Source organism: Dermacentor silvarum, chromosome 4, assembly GCF_013339745.2.
Source record: "Dermacentor silvarum isolate Dsil-2018 chromosome 4, BIME_Dsil_1.4, whole genome shotgun sequence".
Taxonomy (NCBI): Eukaryota; Metazoa; Arthropoda; class Arachnida; order Ixodida; family Ixodidae; genus Dermacentor; species Dermacentor silvarum.
In genome coordinates this window covers 160626766-160649827 of record NC_051157.2, presented here as the reverse complement: position 1 = coordinate 160649827, position 23062 = coordinate 160626766, and the positions used below count along the sequence as shown (strand labels likewise).

The 23062-nt window shown below is 43.8% G+C and overlaps 1 protein-coding gene across 1 annotated transcript in view; it reads left to right on the top strand.

The window, feature by feature from the left end:
• Nucleotides 1-23062, top strand: part of LOC119450756 (Down syndrome cell adhesion molecule) — a 183688-nt gene that overhangs the window by 86069 nt on the left and 74557 nt on the right. Inside the window, exons 7-9 of the mRNA XM_037714263.2 lie at nucleotides 776-954; nucleotides 8271-8543; nucleotides 20162-20566. Of these exons, the coding sequence (XP_037570191.1) occupies nucleotides 776-954; nucleotides 8271-8543; nucleotides 20162-20566 (857 nt within the window). The remainder of the gene's footprint in view (nucleotides 1-775; nucleotides 955-8270; nucleotides 8544-20161; nucleotides 20567-23062) is intronic.

Genomic DNA, 23062 nt, shown 5'->3' with positions numbered 1-23062 from the left:
ACAAACACATAAAAAAAGATCTCCTTAAATAATATATTTTACTGTGGCGATTGTGGTTTATGTTTCTTTATTTAGAACTATAGGCTTATTGTATTTGAAGGCAACTTCGCTTTGATTAACTCTCCTGGAGGGCAACTGTTCTGAGATATTCATCAAGTTTGAAACTCGTGCAGCTAATTTTGCATTCAAGAACATGGACCTCTACGCAATGTCAAGCCCCCAGTGTGACGTAGGTTATTGCATGCGACATATATTTTGTAACGTGGTCTAAGCTGATAATAGTTGTGCTCTTGCTATCGGCTGGTTAAGAGAAGCAACGACTGACTTTTTTTTCCCATTTCCCTCACGCTGAACTTTCCTCGCGATTTGACGTTTTGTGGAGATCGACGCCCCCTGAATGCGAACTTAGCTGACGGAGTGCCGAACCTATTGATAAATATCTCTGAACAGAAGCACTCCACGAAAATTAAGGACAGCGAAGTTGACATCAAATACGGTTGTCTCGATGTTTCAAATGTAAATATATGTCATAGTTAGGGTTTAAAAAGTTACGTTTTTTTTATCATGCGCTTGATGACTAATTGTTCGCGAGAATTGTGTCCACCAAGGCCTATAAACCACCTATGCTACAAGAATTTGTGTAGCTACCATTGCATTTTTTATTAACATTAGTGCTAGTTTAGCTTGATAGAGTTTGTATACTTATATAGTAATTATATACTCTCATCTCTACATATTTTGAATATATGCAAATAGATCAACTTTATGGATGCAGGTGGTACCACGAAGACCGTAGTGGCAGGCGTTTCGCCGTCGCCGAGTCTGACCGGCTGCAGTTTACCAACGGGGTTCTCAGCATCCTCGGCGTCAACGTGCTGGACACTGGCCGATACACCTGCGTCGCCAGGAACACCGCAGGGGAGCAGACGATTCAAACCGTGCTGTCGGTTGCAGGTGGGTACGGGTGCTTGCCATCCCGAGATCATAATGGCGATACCGCCGTTTGTTTGAGCTTGGAGTGGCATAAAATATGAAGCATCAACATGAGACGGAAGGAACGAATAGAGGCGTTGACAATTATTTGCTCGCCTTCAGTAGAGGTCATGATTGCAGTTTTGGTTTTGAAACCATCTAAAGATGCACAGAAATAGTCCGTGCGTGGTTGCGCCGGCGACTTTGATAGTCCAACCACAAATAGCGCAAGGGTAAAATAATATCGTATAAGTACCGCGTTCGTTTCACGGCTGCGGCGTTCTGCTGCTGAGAGCGAAGTCACAGGTTCGATTCCCTGTTGAGGATGGCCGCATTTCTCCGGAGGCGGAATGCGAAGGCATCCCCGTGTCTAGCTTTGGTTAACAGATGAATAGACAAGGTGATCCCAATAAATCTGGTGACCACATCGGCGGCGTCCCTCATACTCCACTGGTTATTTTCGGGGCATTTAACGACGCAAGTAATTAGGCTGCAACGTCGAAAGATATTGCTTTCTTCCAGGGCTTTATAGAACAAAATAACTTGTATGCAAGCGTGAACGGACGCTATGTAGTCATAAATAGCGTACTCTTATTCCATCCATAGTGCTGGATATATTAGGCGTCGTGTGATCGTCATCGACAAATGTGTTATGGGTAGTGTTAGCCAACGGTTAACGCCCTATCAAATTATTGCGATCTTAATGCTAACCAATTTGTCAGTACTCTCTACAATGTTGATAATATAGCCTCGTCGAATAAGCAGCGGCACGATGCCATCACTTTCTTTCTTTTTTGTCAGCTTAACTCTTCTGGCAATGTTTGTTCCATTGCATGCTTAAAAAATGGTTTACTTAGGATAAGCCGGCGTTGCCCTCCAGAGCGTGAGGCAAATGGCGTACCATTTCTACGAACACGCGCAGTGCCCAAAAATCAGGCACGCGCAGTAAGCTATATTAAAGCTTTAAACATCCCCAAAGGCAGTGTTTTAGGATGTTCCTACTAATCAAATATTCTTTCGCGCTAATATTACGTCATATAACTTTCACGGATTTAACGGGGTATGATCTGCTGGTTATAATCCTCTATGTGAAACAGCTTCAATAGACAGCTACAGGATCAGCGGCAGAAACTCCGCGCTAAATTTTGTTGTAGAAAGAAAAATATAAAAATCAACAACCCTTAATTGGCACAAATTCGATAAGCCTTGCACTGAAACTGCTTCTTTTACACAGACCTGAGTGACAAAATAATGATTTTATACCAAAATGCAAAGGACAGACATGAAGCTTTTATTACGCAGTACAAAATCGATACCTCTGTCGTTTGCTTCCGATTTAATGCGACCATTTTTATGTGTTGGCATTCTTAGGGGACTTCAGGCACTTTCCGTGGGGTATCTATCTATGTATCTATACATGTTTGTATCAAGCCGTTCCCCCACTTACATGGGTTACTGGGTATTCAGTGGTCGAATACGTAGCGCATCGCGCTGCTGTGCTGAAGTAACAGGGTTTGAAACTGACCGTCTGACCAATTTGGGTTACTGAGTGTGTGGCAATGTGTACAAATGTACCGCTATTCAACGACCCTCTTTCCCGCTGACACGGGTCTCTGTAGACGAGGGACTTTGTAGGTACAGCTGCTCGAAGAACTTTGACGCCATCTTGAAATACTGGGTATGTGTCTCTTGGTAGGTGCTGGTATTCAAAGAACCTCTTTGATGGCACCCTGGGTCACTGAGTATTTGCCAGTAGGGGTGTGCCGCTCTTCAAATAACGTGCTTGACGTCAACTTGGGTAAATCTATATGTGCCACTGGGAATGTGCCGTCCTAGAATCACGAAAAAGAACCCTGAAGTGTCTCCGATGCTAAGCGGAATCGAACCCACGTAACAAGGGTGGTGGCGCGGAGTAGAGGTAGATCACCCGGCTTCTAATCTAAAGGTCGTAAGTTCGAATCCTGCTCCAGTCCACTACATTTTAACGCAGGAAGTCGCGCCTGACACCAGCAGAAAAAATATCACCGAGAGCTGGTGGGGCTATACTAGACCAGGTGCAACCAAATTAGGAAGGCCCACAAAGCTTCAACAAAGTCACTCCCACACCAGAACAGGAATTGGCCTCCCTGGTGCAGTATTCGGCCAATACGTCCCTCATGACCTATGACTCCTACAATTAACCCATGGCCCTCACTCCCCAGCGGCTATGGACCACCTGACCAAGGCGGCGGTCAGACCTGCGAGGCGGCAGAGGGTGCTAAGAATCTCTGGGTCCGGAAAGGCAGCCACTGGAAACTGAACCTGGCAACGCTCAATACGCGCACCCTCTCAAGTGAGGCTAGCTTAGCAGGGCTATTTGAAACATTATTAGGTATTGCCTGGGATATTATTGGCCTTATTGACGTTAGAACTGGTGAGGCTTGTACAGTACTGACTAACGGCCACGTCCTCTGCTACAGAGGTCTTTCAGATAGGAGAGAATTCGGAGTAGGATTTTTAGTTCATTCGCACATAGCAGGACAACATTGATGAATTCTAGAGCAATAATGAGAGGGTAGCAGTCGTCGTAATAAAGCTGAAAAGGAGGTATAGCATAAAGGTAGTACGACCCTATGCCTCAACCTCCAGTCACGATGGTCAAGAAATAAAACACCATTATGAATATGTTGAATTAGCAATGAGATAGGTGCAAACTCAGTATACTGTAGTTATGGGCGACTTCAAGACAAAAGTGGGGAAAAAGCAGGCCGGTGAGCAAGCAATTGACAACTACGGCATCGATTCTAGGAACACTAGATGAGAGATGTTGGTAGAATTCGCGGAAAGGAATAGGCTCCGAATAATGAGTACCTTCTTCAGAAAGCGTAGCGACAGTAAGGGGACCTGAAAAAGCCCTAATAGAGAAACAAGGAATGAAATAGATTTCATAACTTCTGCCGATCCCAGTATAGTGCAGGTTGTAGAAGTGTTAGGTAGGTTAAAGTTCAGTGACCACAGGTTAGTGAGGTCTGGGATTTCTCTCATTTTGAAGAGAGAGAATTAAATTAGTCAAGAAGTAACAGGCCAACCTAGATGCAGTAAGGGTAAAAGCAGACCAATTCAGGCTGATGCTCGCAAACAAATATGAAGCTTTAGAACAGGAAGATGAAGACAACATAGAGGTAATGAATGAAACTGTAACTAGGCTGATCTCAGAAACAGCTAGTGAAGTGGGAGGTGAGGCACCAAGGCAGCCAGTAAGTAAGCTCTCCCAAGTAACAAAGGACCTAATAAAGAAATGGCAAAACATGAAAGTGTCAAACTCGAGAGATTACAAAGAATTCGCTGAACTGTAGAAACTGATCAACAAGAAGAAAGTAAGGGATATCCGAAATTGTAATGTGGAAAAAATTGAGGAAGCAGTAAAATATGGACGCAGCATGAAATCAGTGAGAAGGAAACTTGTCATAGGACAAGGCACAATGTATGCACTGAAAGATAAGCGGGGTAATGCCATCAGCGATCTCGATGGCATAGTAAAAGCAGCGGAAGAATTCTGTGCTGAACAATACTGTACCCAGCGCAGCCAAGCTACTTTCATTCGAAGTAGTGATGAAAAGGATGCAGAGCCTCCTTCTATAACAAGCGATTAAGTTTGAAGGGCCTTGAAAGACATGACCAGAAATGGAATAACAGTCGATTTAATCAAAGATGGAGGAGATATCATGCTTGAAATGCTTGCGGCCATATCATACGCAATGCCTCATGACTTCAAGTGTACCAGAAAGCTAGAAGAACGCCAACATTATACTCATCCACAAGAAGGCAGACGTTAAAGAATTGAAGAATTATAGACCCATTAGCTTGCTTTCAGTACTGTATGAAATATTCACCAAAATAATTTCCAATAGAATCAGCGCAACACATGATTTCAGCCAACCAAGAGAACAGGCTGATTCAGGAAGGGAGATTCTACGATGGATCATATCTATGTCGTCAATCAGGTAATAGAGAAATCTGCGGAGTACAATCTAACTCTCTATGTGGCTTTCATAGATTATAAAAAAGTATTTGATTCAGTAGAGATACCAGCAGTCATAGAGGCATTGCGTATCAAGGAGTACAGGAGGCATACGTAAATATCTTGGCAAATAAGTAACCTTAGTTCTCCACAAGAAAAGTAGAAAGACACCTATCAAGAAAGGGGTCTGGCAAGGAGACACAATCTCTCCAATGCTATTCACTGCATGCTTAGAAGAACTATTCAAGCTCTTAGACTGGGAAGGCTTAGGAGTGAGGATCAACGGCGAATATCTCAGCAACCTTCGGTTTGCAGATGACATTGTCGTATTCCGAAACAATGGGGATAAATTACAGCAAATGATTGAGGACCTTAACCAAGAAAATGTAAGAGTGGGTTTGAAGATTAATATGCAGAAGACAAACATAACGTTAAATTGCCTGGCAAAGGAACAAGAATTCAGGATCGCCAGTCAGCCTCTAGAGTCTGTAAAGAAGTACGTTTATCAAGGTCAATTACTCACAAGGGACCCTGATCATGACAAAGAAATTTACGGAAGAATAAAGTTGGGTTGGAGGGCATGCGGCAGGCATTGCCAAAACCTAACTGGGAGCTAACCGCGGTCGTTGAAACGAAAAGGGTGCAATAATTGCATTCTACCGGTGCTAACATATGGTGCAGAAACTTCGAGGTTAACAAAGAAGCTCGAAGACAACTTAAGGACCGCACAAAGAGCGATGGAACGAAACATGTTAGGCCTAACGTTTCTGGACAGGAAGAGAGTGGTGGGGATCAGAGAGCAAACGGGGATAGCCGATATTCTAGTTGACATTAGGCGGAAAAAATGGAGCTAGGCAGGCCATGTAATGCGTAGGATGGATAACCGGTGGAGCATTAGAGTTACAGAATGGATACCAAGAGAAGGGAAGCGCCGTCGAGGACGGCAGAAAACTAGGCCGGGTGATGAAGTTAGGAAATTTGCAGGCGCAAGTTGGAATCAGCAAGCGCAAGACAGGGGTAATTGGAGATCACAAGGAGAGTCATTCATCCTGCAGTGGACATAAATATAGGCTGATGATGAACAAAGGTTCTTCAAGGACAGAAACCCGATGCATTAACATGCAGGCTGCACCACCAATGCACTGTATATGTGCCGCTCTTTAATGAACGTCTTTCATGTCAACGCTTTAGTCAGCTGCGCCATGAATGCTCTCGGTGTGTTCAGCTCTTCAATGAACCTCTCGCCAACTTGGGTCACTCAGTGTCGGCAAGGGAAGTAACAATTCTCAGTGTTCCCAGGCACGGGCGCGCGACGCTTCTCGGCACTGTCTCTAGATGCCGCAGCGTGTCCAGATATAAGCGTGAGAAAGGAACAGGGTTGCCGCAAGGCGCCGTTCGCTGCGTTTGCACGAACCGGCGCACCATGTATTTCGTAGGCCACATGGAGGCTTTGCGGTGGGAGTGCTAGATGGCGCCAAGTGTTCTTAAGGAAGTGCGAAAAAAAGGGGCTCCGCTGCAGTGCACGCGTCATAACTTGTTTCGACGGTGGAAATACATTGTGTCGCAATATTGATTCAATGCTAACGCATTATCGTAGGCAGTCATCGTGAGATGGGTTTTGCCACATTCCTTTTATCAATGTTTTTCTTAGAAGACTTCAGATGCTTTTGCTGCACGCATGGATTTACACTCCCGGTATTCATGAAGTCACTGCGCTGTGGTTTGGTTAGATTATGCACGAATTCACTCAATGTGGCATCACGTGGATGGTCTTCGATAGGTCTCTAGCGATTGCTTGGGTTACGAAAATAATTTTGCATTAAGCAAGTGGCTGCTCTAAATGACTTTCACTAAAGATGGGTTTGCCTGCGGTAAATGTAATATGCAATGCCTGTTTAGCACCCTACAGATAAATTGGAAAGTAACCACAATGCTATGCATATGTTCAACAAAAGTGGAGTCCACCTGGACTATAATTTACTAGCGACCTAGTCTCTTGTTTAGTTGGTTGAGATGGTAGAGTGCCACAGCCAAGAAAGGGTCTCTCTGGGATGCCTCGAGTTTCTCGCTGGCCTTAGTATGCTCGACGGAAGTCAATGAACAAAGATAGCCCGGAACGTGCGAAAGAAGCAGACAATAAAATGTAGAAATAGAGCCACATATGCCAACACGAGTGCACCTAGCGCACGCCGTTTCTTCGTTTCAAACACAGAAGACTGGGTAACGTTACGCCTAATCGCAGCTTAATACTAACATCGCAATATTAAAACATCACAATTCCGAGACGGTCCTGATATCTATCTACGCACTTGGCGGAAGCCGCTTGCAACGCCTTTATGGGGCGCGTCACGTGCATGTCTCCTCTTTCAGACATTATCCACTTGTCCACCACCGAATGCGAACAGTGCAAACGTGGCGCATTCTCCCAGCCCTTTCCCTTTATTTAAATACCTTAAAAGATAACATCTTTAATGACATACTAAGTCAGATAGTGTCATGCGTGACGAAATAAACAAAGAAACATGACACCGACAGCTTGACCCGTTACCCTTTTTTTGGCCTCCCATGAGGACCCACCCACGTGACCATAACCCAGGGGTTAATATAGAAAAGCCAATGAAGCCGGAGGCATGCCGAGGCCTAAATTTTATGTTTTGATACCGTGCGCTCATTCATCTGAGGGCGTCGCCAGAGCTCGCGAAGATCTCGAACTTTGGCAAGCTCGGGCCTCGCTGCGTAATACCACACCACTAATTTTTTCCTCACCGGTGAGGCAAGGTTTCTTTCCTAGAAACCCGTAGGGGTTTTCTTTGTAGCTTCGTTTACTTGGAGTTAAATGATAATTTTCCGCATTTCACGGCCGGCTTCCGCTGAGCTGATTTTATATGTTTGCAATCACGGAAGTTTCGTCGATGAAGTCCAACTATAAGCCTATACTTGCTAACAGTTCAATCTGCGATTACTTTAGAGGGAGTTCTTTCCACTGAACGCCTGATTATCGCTGCCAATTTTTCCGAACGACGACGCTTTGGGACATTACAACGCAACATTCAGACTTTCTAGTCTAGTTGGTTCCCCATGCCAGAGGGGTCTAGTAGCGTTGGATAGTTTTCCAGACATTCAGTATTTTAAAGTGGGTAGCTGGTGGCGGGGGTATCGCTGAACACTGAAGGAAGACGTAAATTTTAACTAATAACAGACTAAAGGCTATCTACTACTGTCCAGCCGTCATGTAAATCTGGCGAATATGTCTCAACCAACGCGTCTCTCTCTTCTTGCTCTCTCTCTGTATTCGCAGTTCCCCTGAGCGCACGGCTGGAGCCTGAACTGCAGACAGTGGCCATCGGCTTGCCAGCTGAGTTTAACTGCACCGTGGACGGGCAGCCCATCAACCGGGTCACGTGGCGAAAGGACGGCGCACCGCTGCTGCCTGACGGTCGCGTCGAGCTGCTTGCGGAGCACAGGCTCTTACGCATCCGGACTGTGCGCCGAGAAGACGCCGGCATGTACCAATGCTTCGCTGCTAACGACCACGACTCTTGCCAGGCTGCAGCGAGGCTAAAGCTAGACGGTGAGTGCCGCGATTGGCTCACATCTTGCTAATGCAACCATTTAATTAAATATTTTGTCTCTTGCGAATATTCTATTTATTGACCGAAGCCCTACGCTAATCAGGACAACATGCTTGACCATGCTGCTTGACCACATGGAATGGAGATATGCCGAACTGTTTGGCTATCAAAACAGGATAGCATGGAATGGCGAAATTGGCTACCGAAGTTAAATTTTTTGTTTAGCACCGAGTAGACGACATTAATTCTTTGAAGACAGCCTTTTGCCAATCGCCCAGTCAACCCTGGTTATTGCTCGTGGCAAAACTGAAATACTCATAGCTAAGACAGAACTCCATAGCAAGATGGTGACTGCATGTAATACATGGTCGAACAGTCAATGTCACAGGAGCTAACGTTTCGACAAGGGAACTCCACTATATCAGCCTGACAAAGAAAAATTCCAATGTTGAGTCGCTCGCTCCAGAGACACATGCGCTAATTGCCCAACTATTGTTGCTTACTCATCGCGTGGGAGGTCCTATATATTCAAGAGTCTTTAAGTATTTAAAAAATACTTTTGATGTAAACTTGATTTCTTCCAGTGCTCTCAAAGTGCAGTTGCGGGTATGGTAAATTCATTAAATATGCGGTGTTCAGCTTGGGCGTTTCGGAAGAACAACAAATGAGTGGGCAAAACACAGTGTTACTATGCATAGTATGGTCTTCGGTGAAGGTGTTGATTTGCCTCCTAGGAAGCACTTTTTTGTAACAAAGAGCTATGCGAATGCTAAACTAAACTGGGCATATTAAATATACAGTGTGTGCACGGGATGTAGATCTAAACTCGTGCTTAAAACACAAGGTGTGCGCGGAGTATTTGGACATGTTTAGGAGTATGCCGTTGCCGACCTTAAAAATGTTCGTGGCTTTTAGTAGTACTATAAAATGTCGTCATGCAGAAATAATTAAAATATCACCGAAGAATACATTACATTTTCTACAATGATAAGGATATCACCAAAGAGCGATTACAGCAGTCACTTACGGAAAAGAGTGAACGGTATTTGTTCTGACTTCATGGCTGGTGGGTGAACAGCCGCGCGGTTGAGCGTGTTAAGTATGAGGTTAGAATTATTTTGGAGAACTCTATTTCATGCAGTATAATTGACGGCGGGTGACATGGCGCAGCCAGTAACTATGTGTAGTCTAGAACTCAAGATAAGGGAAAGAAACTTCTATAAACATAACTGGCAGAATACCAAGAACTCACTCGGGCACACAATCAGGGTTTCTTATATTGGTGCAGGCACATTAACTAATTTAGGCATATATATATTGTAACGATGTTGAGGAACACAGGTTAAGAAAACAACAATATTTAATAAGGGCGAACCTGTGCCCACCACTAAAAGTCACTGCGGTCGAGAAGAATGCCCGACAGTCGCGTTCTGAAACTGGCGTTCCACCGTCTTCTTCTTTGTTCTCGAGTCCTGCCTCGTGCGCGTGGCGCATGCGAGCCCGGTCCAACCGGGTGCTCGTGCCACGAAGAACGCTGTCTGTTGTTGCTGAACAACACCACGGTATGGCGTGCACAGTGTCCAATACGAAGGGCGCGCAACTTGAATGTGGCCAAGTTGTCGCGGCATTATCCCCCTCCTTAACGCATCGGCCCGATGCGTGAGAGAAAGTAGTGGTTCCTGTGAGCTCTCTTTTTTTTTCATCATCTCTCGTAGTAGGGTTTCATGCGGACGATATGTACAACTTCCGTGGGGTTGCGCCGTCTTGAGCTCTCGTGTCCAGCGGATTTCACTTCGTAACTGACGTCGCTTATACGACGAAGTATTTCGTAAGGGCCGAAGTAACGGCAGAGAAGCTTTTCCGACAGTCCACGGCGTCGCACTGGGGTCCATACCCACACCTTATCACCGGGCTGATAATGTGCATCACTACGTCGCTGGTTGTACCGGCAGGAGTCTATGCGTTGTTGGCGGCGTATTCGGTACCTTGCCATCTGTCGTGCCTCCTCGGCTCTTTGCAAGAAATCATCTAGGTCAGATGAGTTATTCTTTTCTTCGTCTAACGGCAACATAGCATCCAGAGTTGTGGTTACTGCTTGGCCGAAAACAAGTTCAAATGGGGCAACTCGTGTTGTTTCTTCAGCGGCCGTATTATATGCGAAGGTGATGTACGGCAAAATTTCGTCCCACAGCCTATGTTCCACATCGACATACATCGAAAGCATGTCAGCCAGTGTTCTGTTGAGACGTTCAGTTAAACCGTTTGTCTGAGGGTGGTACGCCGTAGTTCTCCTGTGATCAGTATGTGTCATTTGCAACAAGCATTTCATTAGGTCCACAGTAAAGGCTGTTCCACGATCGGTAATAACAACTGTGGGAGCGCCATGCCTGAGCACGATATTGTTAACAAAGAATTTTGCAACTTTGACAGCCGTTGCACTGTACAGGGAATCAGTTTCTGCGTAACGAGTCAGATAGTTCGTGGCCACAACTATCCACTTTTTGCCTAAAGATGATGTTGGGAAGGGTCCAAGCAGGTCCATACCGACTTGTTGGAATGGGGCTTTTGGTGGCTCTATTGGCTGGAGGAGGCCTGCCGGTTTTACGGACGGAGCCTTGCGCCTTTGACACTCGCGGCAATATATTTATATAGAGAGAGTTCTCTAATGAAACGACTAAATGAAGGTTTCCCTAGGCGATGTTTTAAAAGTACGAAAAAGAGAGCAATATAACGAAATGTCTTCACGATAGTAAAGAAAGCACAAAAGTTAGTAGGAAGAAAACGAGATCGAGCTTGAAGGCCATTGAACAAAACGTTCTGGTGTGGTTTCCCAGTCGACTCCTTAAAAAAATTAAATTATGGGTATTTTACGTGCCAAAACCAGTTCTGATTATGAGGCACGCCGTAGTGGGGGACTCCGGAAATTTGGACCACCTGGGGTTTCTTTAACGTGCACCTAAATCTATAGGTACACGGGTGTTTTCGCATTTCGCCCCCATCGAAATGCGGCCGCAGTGGCCGGGATTCGATCCCGCGACCTCGTGCTCAGCAGCCCAACACCATAGCTACTGAGCAACCACGGCGGGTAACCCAGTCGACTCCTTATGGCTACATTCACCGAAGAACATGTGGCAAAGCTGACGATTTTTTTTCATTTCATTAGATATATCATACTACATTGTTTTGATACGCGTATATAAGAAAACTAAAATAAGTGGCACTTTGAAGAGTTACTTGATCGTGATTCGTACGCGTCAAAATTTTTTCTTGTTTCCCCCATAATTCTGGCGGCAGAGAGACATGACGCCGGGGGAGGTGGGATACTCACTAGTATGCCAATGCATTTCTATTGTAGCTTAGCGTGTTTGTTAGCATCTTTTTTTGTGCAATTGTTGGCCAAAGCAATTTTGGATATTCAATTTATCGATATAATTTGGTGAGAATGATATTTTGAGCTCGCTTCTTACTTCGTGTTTAAGGCCTAATCAAAGTTTTCTCATAACAGTTTTTGCCAGAAACAGATGCAAAGGTGGTGCTCAGTGTATATGAATATTCATCATCGCTGATTGATGCAGTCCTGACTCATTAGAGAACAGAATCAGTTTAGTGCAGATATATTGTTCAGCGAGAAGTTATCGCGGCTCTTGAATAAATTATTCTCAAACTCAATGTCACAAAGGATGCCTCGAGCTGCAAACTGCTGATAAGGACGTGCCTTTTTACATGTAATCTCTTTCTCTAGCAAGCACGAATATTCATTAAAGCTTGGCCGCGCCATAAGATGTTTCCTTAATAAAAATCTCTGAATTTTTTGTGTTTTTTTTCGTTTCACGAAAGCTAGTCTTTTTTTGCATGGAAAGTGCCTTTGCTAGAAAACGTATTCAGTTATTCACCGTTTTCTCTCTCAGTATGAACTTATACGCTCTGAATATATCATATAGTAGCTGAAACCAGATACACTTAAAATTAATGTTCGGTGCTTGATAATATTAAGTTTAGTTTTCTCATTTGTTCAAGAAACAGATTCTTATATTTCTGATGAAACGCTAACCTGAAGTTAAAAGGAATAACGATCACTTTGTAATCTATAACTATATATGGTCATTCTAAGTGCGTTTATTTATGCAATCACTAAATAAGTGATTTGCAGTATTCTATCTCAGATAGAATACTGTAAATACGCTGAAGCCATATTTGTTGGTTCACACATTCGCTTTTCGTGGTGAAATGTGTATCCAGAGTCTAAATCCTCGTCTCTTCGGTTTGGCTTGTTAGCGAATGCCTAGAACTTGGTCAACGTGTGACTGAGAAGTTCAAGTCTACAGGAGGATGAAGAAGCGATATTGGTTAAGCGGCAAGTTCACTAAGTTACGTGTTGCGGTTACAAGAAACTGCACAGGAATCTTTAAGAGGTCTCCATTGAACACTTAGCAATACAAAATTTAGCGCAGGTCAAATGGCCAGTTTTATTATTTCCACCTCTTGACGGAGTGAATACCAAAATATTCCCATGCCTTCACTAATAAGACAAAACCAGCTCCTTCTCTGTTTCAATAATGATCTCGCCTGTAAAAATTGAAGTCTCTCAAGCACTTCCCCGTACTTCTGGTACCGTCTACCAACTCACAGATTAATCAGCAGTTTCAATGGAAATACTTAAAATTACATATTTATATGTAAATGAACGCGCATGATAACGGCTAAAATTACTTCTATAATGGACAGGCATGATAGAAACAATATTTTTGTTTTGTTTTGAACTTATCTGTATAATTAAAAAGTAATGGAAGAATATTCCCGCTTTCCTGGAAATCTCGTTACGCGGGAAAATGTTATGAAAGGACGACGAGAAGAGAAAGCGACGTGTGACAAATGTAGCGAACCATAAACACAATCAAATGGGAGAGTACGAAGAACAAGTGCTTACTACCGTGATCAGGTAATTATCTGTGCACTAAAAAGAATTTGCCCTTAGTTTCCAGTGGGATAGCTGCTAATGGTAATTTGATTGATGTTCTTATTGGAGTAATTCTAATAAACGTAGCTGCAATATTGTTCTTTCCACAAAGAAAGGTATAAGCTGCAGTTGAACAGTCTTCTCGTATGGTGTGTATTCTATGTCAATTGGATTGATCGCTATACCACAGAGTTATACGAGCACATCAAACACAAACTTGTGCTCGCTCAAGCACATAGCGTATGATATACGGATGATCACGTTAAATCAGAGTCGTTGTGCAATGCTGGTCACTATGGCTATGTCATGGCCGAGTGAACATAAAAAAGAAGCTGTCTCCCGGAAGTTGCCACCTGATTTCGGTGGTCACATCAGATTTGGATAATACCTGTCCCATTACAGCCATCTTGGGACTATAGCTGCACCAATATTCTTTGCTGGAAAACTAAAGTTAAAGCGATGACTTTTGCAAGTTCTTTTTTTTACGTGTGCAAAGCCCAGTTGCATGTTGTGAGGCATACACTGTCCGTCTACTGAACAAAAAAAGAAGAAAAAAAGCTGCGCTGCAGCAAAATGAAAACGCATTCCATTAGACTAAGCACATGTAACAAATATTTATTTTAAAAAATTTCTTCGAATTGTTTATGTCTGTTTATGCGCATAGGAAAAGGTCAACTTCTTACTTAACTAATAGCTTGCTATTAGGCTACATAAAAAAGTTGTTGCTTTCAGTGAAGTAATTGTCAAAGAATGCGTAACGTTGGCGCACTCTTTATTTCAACGTTAATAAAGCAAGAAGGCCTCCTCATGCAGGGAACTGTGTGTAAATTGCACATTATTAGGTAATGTGCTTTTTTTCACCTCGCCAGCAGATCTAGCTTCAATATAAATTTACTCGATTGTTCTCGGCTAAGTACAAATATTTTTTCTCATTCAACAGAATAAGACCGGCGTATTTCCTGTCTAAAGATAGCTCTTCACCGGTAATTGGCATAACAACTCATACGCGTACAACTCTTTACTCTCATTTCTCGAGATTTTATATCGTTTAGCCACGTGCACGCGCTAGGGCACTGCACGGGCCGATTTTTTCAGCCCGGGCCCGGCCCGGGCCCGTTTTTACGTTGGGCTGCCCACCTGAGCCCGACCAAAAGTTTTATGGCGAGACCCGGGCCCGGCCCGGGCCCGGAATTTATCTACGTTACCCGCCGCGCCCGGCCCGCCACCCCTTTACCTTAGGCCCGAGACCGGCCCGAGCCCGGTTTGAAACCGGCCCGAACCCAGCCCGAGACCGAACAAGACATGTTTTTCAGAGTCGAGTCGCGCGAGGGTAACTCGCTACCCGTTACATGCACACCACCAGGAAATTCTAGCCCGGCCCGGGCCCGGGCCCGCATCAAAAACCCTGAGCCCGGCCCGGGCCCGTAAAAAAACTGCCCTACCCGGCCCGCGGCCCGGGCTTTCGGCTAAGCCCGAGCCCTTGCAGTGTTCTAGTACACGCTTCGTGGCTTGTGGACAGTGGGCACTCTCCTCTTGACAAGGCGTAGAGAATCAGCAATAATAGTAATACGAGTAGTGTACTTGAAGCACAGAAATAGTCATAGAGAAAGTGCAGTAAATACCAGACTTGTAGGATGAGGAGAGGGAATAAGGGGGGGGGGGGGGTGAGACAACGATGACCACTAATGGCACGAAGTGGGTCTCCTGGAAAATCAGTAAGGCGGTTAAAAGAATAGATGCAGGATACAAAACTGAAATTGGGTGTACGGGTACATATAAACAGCTGTATCAAGACAAATAGAAGGGTTTAAAATACAAAATAGGAATGATACGCACAAGCTGATCAACATAAATAATTATAAATATAGAGTGGCAACCGAGCGGTTTATGAAATAAATATACTGTGCAGAAGAAATGCCTGCTTCCTGTGCTCCTCGTTCGTTGAAAAACAGAAAAGAGAACGATATGTTTGACGTGAAACATCTCGAATGGTTTTCATCCATGCTGCTGGCCATCAACCGATGACTCCTAGAGACAAATCTACCATGCACCGATTATTACGGTGCTTGGATGATTCACGCAGGATTAGGCAGTTGGGAGACATGCACAGATCAGAGAAAGAAATGTTCGGCAGAAGCACCCAGATATGGACTTGCACAATGATCTGAAGAAGCAATGGCTGGCAGAGAACGTAGTTTCGAACAATTTTCTATGGGCAAGGAACTAGAAGAAATAGTGTGTTCGGGTCATCACAGTAAAAGGGACCTCCAGAAACATTCCAAACTTGCCACAATGAAGTCCTTTGTCAAAAGAGGGCTACCACCTGGTTATGCTTTTGCTCCTTTTGCTTTTTCATGGCCAGTCAGAAATGATTTATGCTGCCGTTTCTCGTTTCATTGAATAGTACTAAGCTCTGAACTTACCTAGATTTTGTAGAACTGGACAACCATCTGCAGTTTCCTGACTCACATTGGGATGAGAAAGTTTTGATGCACGCACAAGACCAAACGATATAACATATGAAGGACAGGAATGCTCATCACTGGGCTGGTTGGCGTTGCATTACCGCAGTTTCTTAGCACATCATACATGAACACGAGTTTGCATATCTGATGACTGAGTTTTCATTGTTATGTGATGTGGTAGAAAACTTTGATAATTCGACTACAGTTCGTTTTTTTTTTTCAGCGTGCTGCTGCAGCTACATGTTGACCAACAAGGTGTAGTGATCGTTCACCACGGTGCTTGTAAGCCTACTTTAGTTGCCCCCTGCAACACGATTATTCTTATTCTCCATCTTCGCAGGTAAAGAATAACGTCGACACTGCCCGCTCCAACTGTGTCGGCTCTCCATTGTGCCAGCTATGTCCGCTGTAGTATTCACAAATGACGACATTCTCTGAACATCATCGAAGGCCTTCGTGAAAATTGCTAAGCGTCCAGATTTCGAATTGCATTTGTTTTCATTGAAGTTGATTACCTCCTTCCTTTCTTTCCTTCTTTCTTTCTCTCTGCCCCTTTTTTGTTGCGAGTAAGCGGACATATTGTTACAATTTGTGTTGTGAAAAGATTCTCACACCCAATTGATAGCTATATTTCTGGCAGAAATAAAATGCAAACAAGAGCTCCGAAGTGCACCGGTGTTGCCCTCAGCCGCACTTCTACGCAGGTGCCTGGTTTCGATACCCATGGGCTCCAATAACCATTGATTTTACCTCTCCGCTTGCTGAATACATGCAGTGATCCGAATTTCGGTGACATTTGGATTCTCCCTCCGTTCATGATTGCATTGCTTGGATGGCTTTCGACCTCTGAAACTGCGCAAAATGCGACTAAGAAGCATCTGTGAAGTTGCTCAGAATGCGTCGGAGAAGCATATCACGCTTTCATAAAAAACAATTGAACAATAAAAGCCCACTGTGGTGAAGACTTGAAAGATAACATATTTCAGATGTTCAATATTATTCGCCTACCTATTCCATTAGACTGAGCGCTTGTAACAAATATTTATTACAAATATTTCTTTAAGATTTGGAGGCGTGACGTAATTGCGCAAGCAAAAATGAAGCTGCTTTCTCTATACACAAAGTTGGTGTATGTGTGGTAGGGTAAATATTTGTACAGGCGCATCGCTCATGGACAAGCAAAGGATGCTACGACTATATCATTTATCAACCCTGCATTGCTGAAACCAGTTGTTTATTAGCTTAGCGATACTTCTTTAGATTCCTGAACGACCGTTCATTGTTTCATCACAAGTCCGAGCTGATGCTCCAAAACAACCCAAACCCCAGCGCTCACGCATCTGCGTGAAAAACCGGCCGTGCCCAGGCACACCGACATGCGCCGTCGTATATTCGCAGCATACGGATTTGGCGAGAAGTGGTGGTAGGTAGTGTCGCAAATGTGCAGCGTGATCCTCCTATTTTTCTTCACCCGGTGTGGAAACTGCGCATTGTGGTGAAACTGGCAATGTGCAATCGTGCACATCTGTGTTTAAACGTCACTGCGAAAGTTCAACCTGTATATATATATATATATATATATATATAGAGAGAGAGAGAGAGAGAGAGAGAGCAAATATTACTAAGTTAACCAAAGGATATTTGGTTGGCTACCCCTCAATCTAGATGGTGAAGCGAAATTCTGCTCGTCGTTTTTCTTCCTGCGTATCTGTTTAAGATGTTAAAATATTCCTGTTTCGATAAACACGGCAAGCAAGACAATAAAATAAACAGAAAACAAATACTGGCATAAGGAACGCGGCCAGAAAGTGCTGTGCTGTTTTTTCTGTTTTTCGTTTTCGGCCCTTTTTACCGTCATGTTTACCCATGTTGAACCCACTATGCCAACATCGCACACGTGTGCAATTTTCCTTAGGTTTACGTCTTGTTCGCCCGTCATTAAACAAAACTCGACCTAGCGTTCAATGCACAAGAGTATAATAAGCGGTCTAGTAGGATGAGATAAGTGCATAGAGTGACTGATTTGTACAGCGGACGAATAGATTACCTGGCTTCTTTTTACATTTTCTACACACGCACTAAGACGAGCCTTCGACTGCTGCCCTTTCGACTGCCTCGCTTAGCAAAACGCTTCGAGACAATTTGTTTGTACGCTGAATGCTGAACAACGCTATCTTATTAGAAGCTTTGACTCCTAATTAATGAGGCAATTCTGTCCTTTTGTATAAGCACTAACATTAATGCCGCGTTTTCCTCACTGGCTGTCAGGGGTGGGCGTTTCTATATCATGACAGATGTCAACGTCTTCAGAACTGCGCAGTTCAGTTCATTGCCAGAACAACCAGCGATTACTAAGTTTGGAAATTGTGGGTCTTAGAAAGTCTCTCGATAATCCTGCTTTTGATGCGCTTGCTATTTGCTATATTCTTGCTTAAAATGAACTTTGTTCGTGTTCCACATTATGTTCCGTCCTTTCCCGGCTTGCGCAATTAGTTAACAATATTTATAGCTATACCATGACTTCGGAAGCTAAAGTTAGCAGTTACTTTATTAGGCACATTGTGAAGCAGCAGAAATTGCTTTTTTGGGGCTTCGCGCAAGTTTTTTACCTTAAATAACCTTAATTAGTGATTTCGAAGTTGAGTTTTTAAGTAAAAATGCCCGCGTAATGCGTTAAGCAAATGAACACAGATGGAAATTGCGTTTGTAGAGAGCATTGTATTGCCGACTCCTTGCTTCTTAAGCATGAATAATTCGCATCGACTATTACTTCACGGCTACACTAGTTGGTACTGACTCACACCCAGGCTCGCATGGAATGAAGAAACCTGTCCGACACGTCTGGTTGCTTCAGACTAAAAAACACAATGATTGTAGTTTTGTTTGCTCGACAACACAACGCTGTTCCCCTGTCGACAATGATTGGGTCATACAAGCTAGCTATTAGAAATTGTGGCACCGTCACTTGTTCGCTATCCGCACCAAGTATCCGGTAACTTATAAGTACGACAATGCCAACAATGCCACGTACGACAAGTAATGGAATCAGAGGCAACGAGAAGCGCCAAAATAAAAATAAAAATACCGAATAGATTGCTGGTGTAGAACCCTGTCACAAATTCTCGACTTCTGCGTTTCGTGGAGATCATTGCCAATTCCCGAAACATGATGCTAAAGGCCAACTGGAACAAAATTTCGGGCCACGTAAAAAGCCGGGTTTGAGATAGTGTAGATAGAGAACAAACTCCTTTCTAAATTTTATGTTTTTAACACGTGTGCATGCACCGCGAAGGGCTCGTAACAGTAGACTTTTCTATACTGAAACAGAAAAAAAGAACGGCTCCATGACCAGTCGTCGGAAGTGACCCATGACATAACAGGGGCAGATTTTCGGTTCAGCTTCCTAGATTAGCCATTTCCCACGGGTTCCTGCGGCCTTGTCGAACATGTCGGAGTCGGCGTGCTGGGACTTACCCCCGTATTTGTAAACCACCCTCGACTCCAAGTTCTTCCTCGTGTCTACCAAGTTAAGCACATAGCCAGCCCTCGGCCTATGAAGACCCTACGCTTCTGAAGCATTGCCCTATAGTGTCAATAAAGCGCATAAATCGTTTATATTGGAGGGGTGACGCTATATAAATAAAACACTATCTTGAGTCTAGAGGAAGTGTTGAACATTCTTGACTACCGGGGCTAGTCATACCAGCCAACCGCGATTTGTACGCGTCGTCTGCTTAGGTGCTACCTAGAGACTGCTCATAAGAAAATTAGACTATTACCAGCCCTGAAGCTTTGCCACGATTCCTTCAAGAACATAAATATAGTTCTCATATAACGACTTAAGATAAAGTGAAATTTTGTTGCAAGTCTTAAGGCATAAAGTTGATGGGGAGATGGGCTTGAATAGCAGTAAGTTTTGCCATCTTGGGAGCGTTACTTTCTCTTTAGAAATTACAAGTTTTTGCCATGTGTTTTCCTTCCCGCTGTAATCTTCATTACTACTGCTGCCGTTTTACTTTGTTCGCCACCGTAGGCGCTAGCATTGACAAGAGGAATCAAAAAAGAAAAAAAAAACACACATCAATGAACGTTTCCAATGCGTCCCCTTTCGTGGTATTGTGGTTGCCAAACATGCGTATGCCGCTGGGAAAAGTTCAATTTCACACATGGGTTCTTTCTCCTTCCGCCAGCGCAGACATGTCACCAGCCTTAGAAGAGACATTCGCATCGGTGACCGTAAAGCGAGGGGACGCGGTGTCGCTCCGGTGCCGTGCACGTGGCAGTCCAACTCCCGAGATCAGCTGGGCCATCGACGGCGACTTTCTGTACCCGTCGCAAAGACTCAAGATCAACGCCGAGCGGGCCGCATCTGACGTGGAATCCGTGCTCAACATCTCAGATGCGAGACTGGAGGACAGCGGGGAGTACAGCTGTGTGGCGCGCAACGACATTGCCACCGACGCTCACTCGGCGAGAGTGGACGTTGAAGGAGCGCCTTTCGTGCGACCCCTGCGTAACGTCACCGTGGTTTCCGGCACCCTGCTGACCCTACGTTGTCCTTACGGCGGCTATCCCATAGAGTCCCTCATCTGGCGGAAAGGTGAGTAGCGTGCATGTGAACTTGACTGATGCTCGTGTTTCCGAAAGTAACAGAACATACCGAGCAATGGGACTGTTTCCGCCGCAAGGTAAAGTGCTATACGGGGCAAATTTATGCACATTTCCAAACGGGGAAGTAAAAGAAAGAGTATTAATAAATGCAATTCTTAAAATGTGGCTTATTTCATCACAGTAGGAAGGTGTGCATGTTCCTTGGCTGGTTGAACAGTAACACGAAACAGACCGTGGCTCTTGTACTTCATCTACTGTGTCTGTTTTTGTTTCGCTGCTAAGTGCATTATCGCCAAGGATTGAAAAAGCACGGTTCCAACAAATAGCGTGTCACTGGCAGTGTAGCATGTTCTTTTGGAGCAAGTACTGTGTTGTGACGATTGACTAATGCCCCCCAGCAACGCGGAACATCTTTATAACAGTGGTCAAAGCTTGCGTATAACGCTGCCAATATCACGGAAGATTAGCTTTCTTAGCAGGAATATAGTTTTAGGCACCTGAATGTTATATAAAAACGACATCACGTGTATAAATATACAAGCAAAATGTGATTTGAATGGCGCATGCACTTCCTGCGTCCGCGTATTTGTATGATGGTTCACGTCGCCATATATAATACGCTACGTCAGATGATGTAATGATACGGGATACCAAAGTGAGAAGCGACGAGCTGCAGAAACACCATGACAATGTGCCATAGGCAAAACATGAAGGCATAATTTGGAAAAAAAGATATACAAAACGGTTCTATTTATTAGCGAAACGCTTATGTGTTATAAAACGTATTTACCCTCTCTGAAGGCTGGCAATTTTGAGAGCGGTAAATACGCTTTACAGCACGTTGGCAGTTATTAGGTGACAAATGGTATTGTTAAACAATTTTTACGTTAAAATTTGTCTGACACGTTCCATGTTTAAAACCTATCGTTCATATATTACGAATTATCAATCAATGTATACCCCAGTCTGCAATTGCAAACCATGTAATAACATCACTTTAAAGGGACAAAAATGAACAACAGTAAAGAACTGCCCGTGGCAGAACACGTTTTTTTCTCCTTAGCTAATTTGCATTAATTTTGCTGGAAAATGTTTGTTATTACTGTGTAAAATGCAGGTGAAAGGTTCTCTCTGTCACTTCCCTGGCCAAATGTGGGTGCACAGGCGGACCAAATATGACGGCACTGATTTCAAAGTATTTTGCCCTTTTTCGATCATTAGTCAACACAAAAGTTAACTAAATTGTCTGTGCCACCCTTTATTGATTTCAGATGCAATGTTTTCTCTCTCATCTATCAAATATCAAATTGTGCTCAATATTCATTTTCTAAAATTTAGGAAATGATGAGCAGGTATTGTACGGTAACTTGAAGAGGCTTTTTCGTTTTTGATTACTTTCCGGCTAACCACGACGTGGCTAATGGTAAAACTTATGTTTGCTTACTCTAAGAAATTGAACGTGATTCACCCCTCTTGTTAATGTTCTTTTAAGAACGTAATAGGTAGCAGCCTAATAATAATTTTTTTTCTTTATAAGAAACAATAGCGAGAGGACGGTTACGTTCCACACACTATGTGTTGCCGCTATTGCTTCCTTACGTACTGCTGCATCTAATTACGCGGCATATCACGAGTATTTAGTGGCACACTACGCTTCCTCATGTCAAGAATCTCATGCTAGTCGCACAATTCATCGTAAACGCGAACCCCTTTAGCCGTCACTGGCTTCAATGGTGCAGAAGCAATACTTTGCCTATATTAAAAAGAGTTCAAATGATTCTGAATATTTTGTTCTTTCTCTAATTAACAAGTTCGTTTATAAAATAAATACCTAAACCATATAAAAAGTAATGCAAGGAGTAAGAGAGAAGATTGTGTTTTTGTTCATGTGTTGGAAAAGAGGCTGAGTGCAGAATGGTGGCCGAAGTTGAAGACACGATGTTGGCGCTGCACCGTCGACTCATTAAGGGCTAACGTGTGCCTTACCCACATGAAGGCTTGCCGATTCACGAAACCTCACTAAAGGTCGGGGATATTGTCCCCTCTGGCGTTATTTGCCTTACCTAATGTCGGTAACCATTGCGCCGTCGTTCCAAAGGCATCAGCTTCCAAAATTGTCATAACTCAGCGGCTGGCCCAGGTAGTGGCGTGTTCGAGTGCATATAGTCGCATTTGACGTAAATTGATGGACATGCACAATTAGTGCAATCTATTAAGGCTGGCTTTTCGAAAATATATACAATGGAATGCTTCTTCATGCGCTGAGATTGACGCACGGATGTAGACCTTACACTGAATTCGCTCACTATTCGCTTAGCGTTGCTTTATCTGGAAACGTTTGTTGGGTTACATGACCACTTTTATGCACCAACTGAAAGTGTACAGTGGAGGGCTTATAACTTCGCGTGAAAATGCTCTTTTGTCAGTTCCAGTCATTTTGCTGACGTAATCACAAGGACATACTAATAACACAATACGAAAGCTA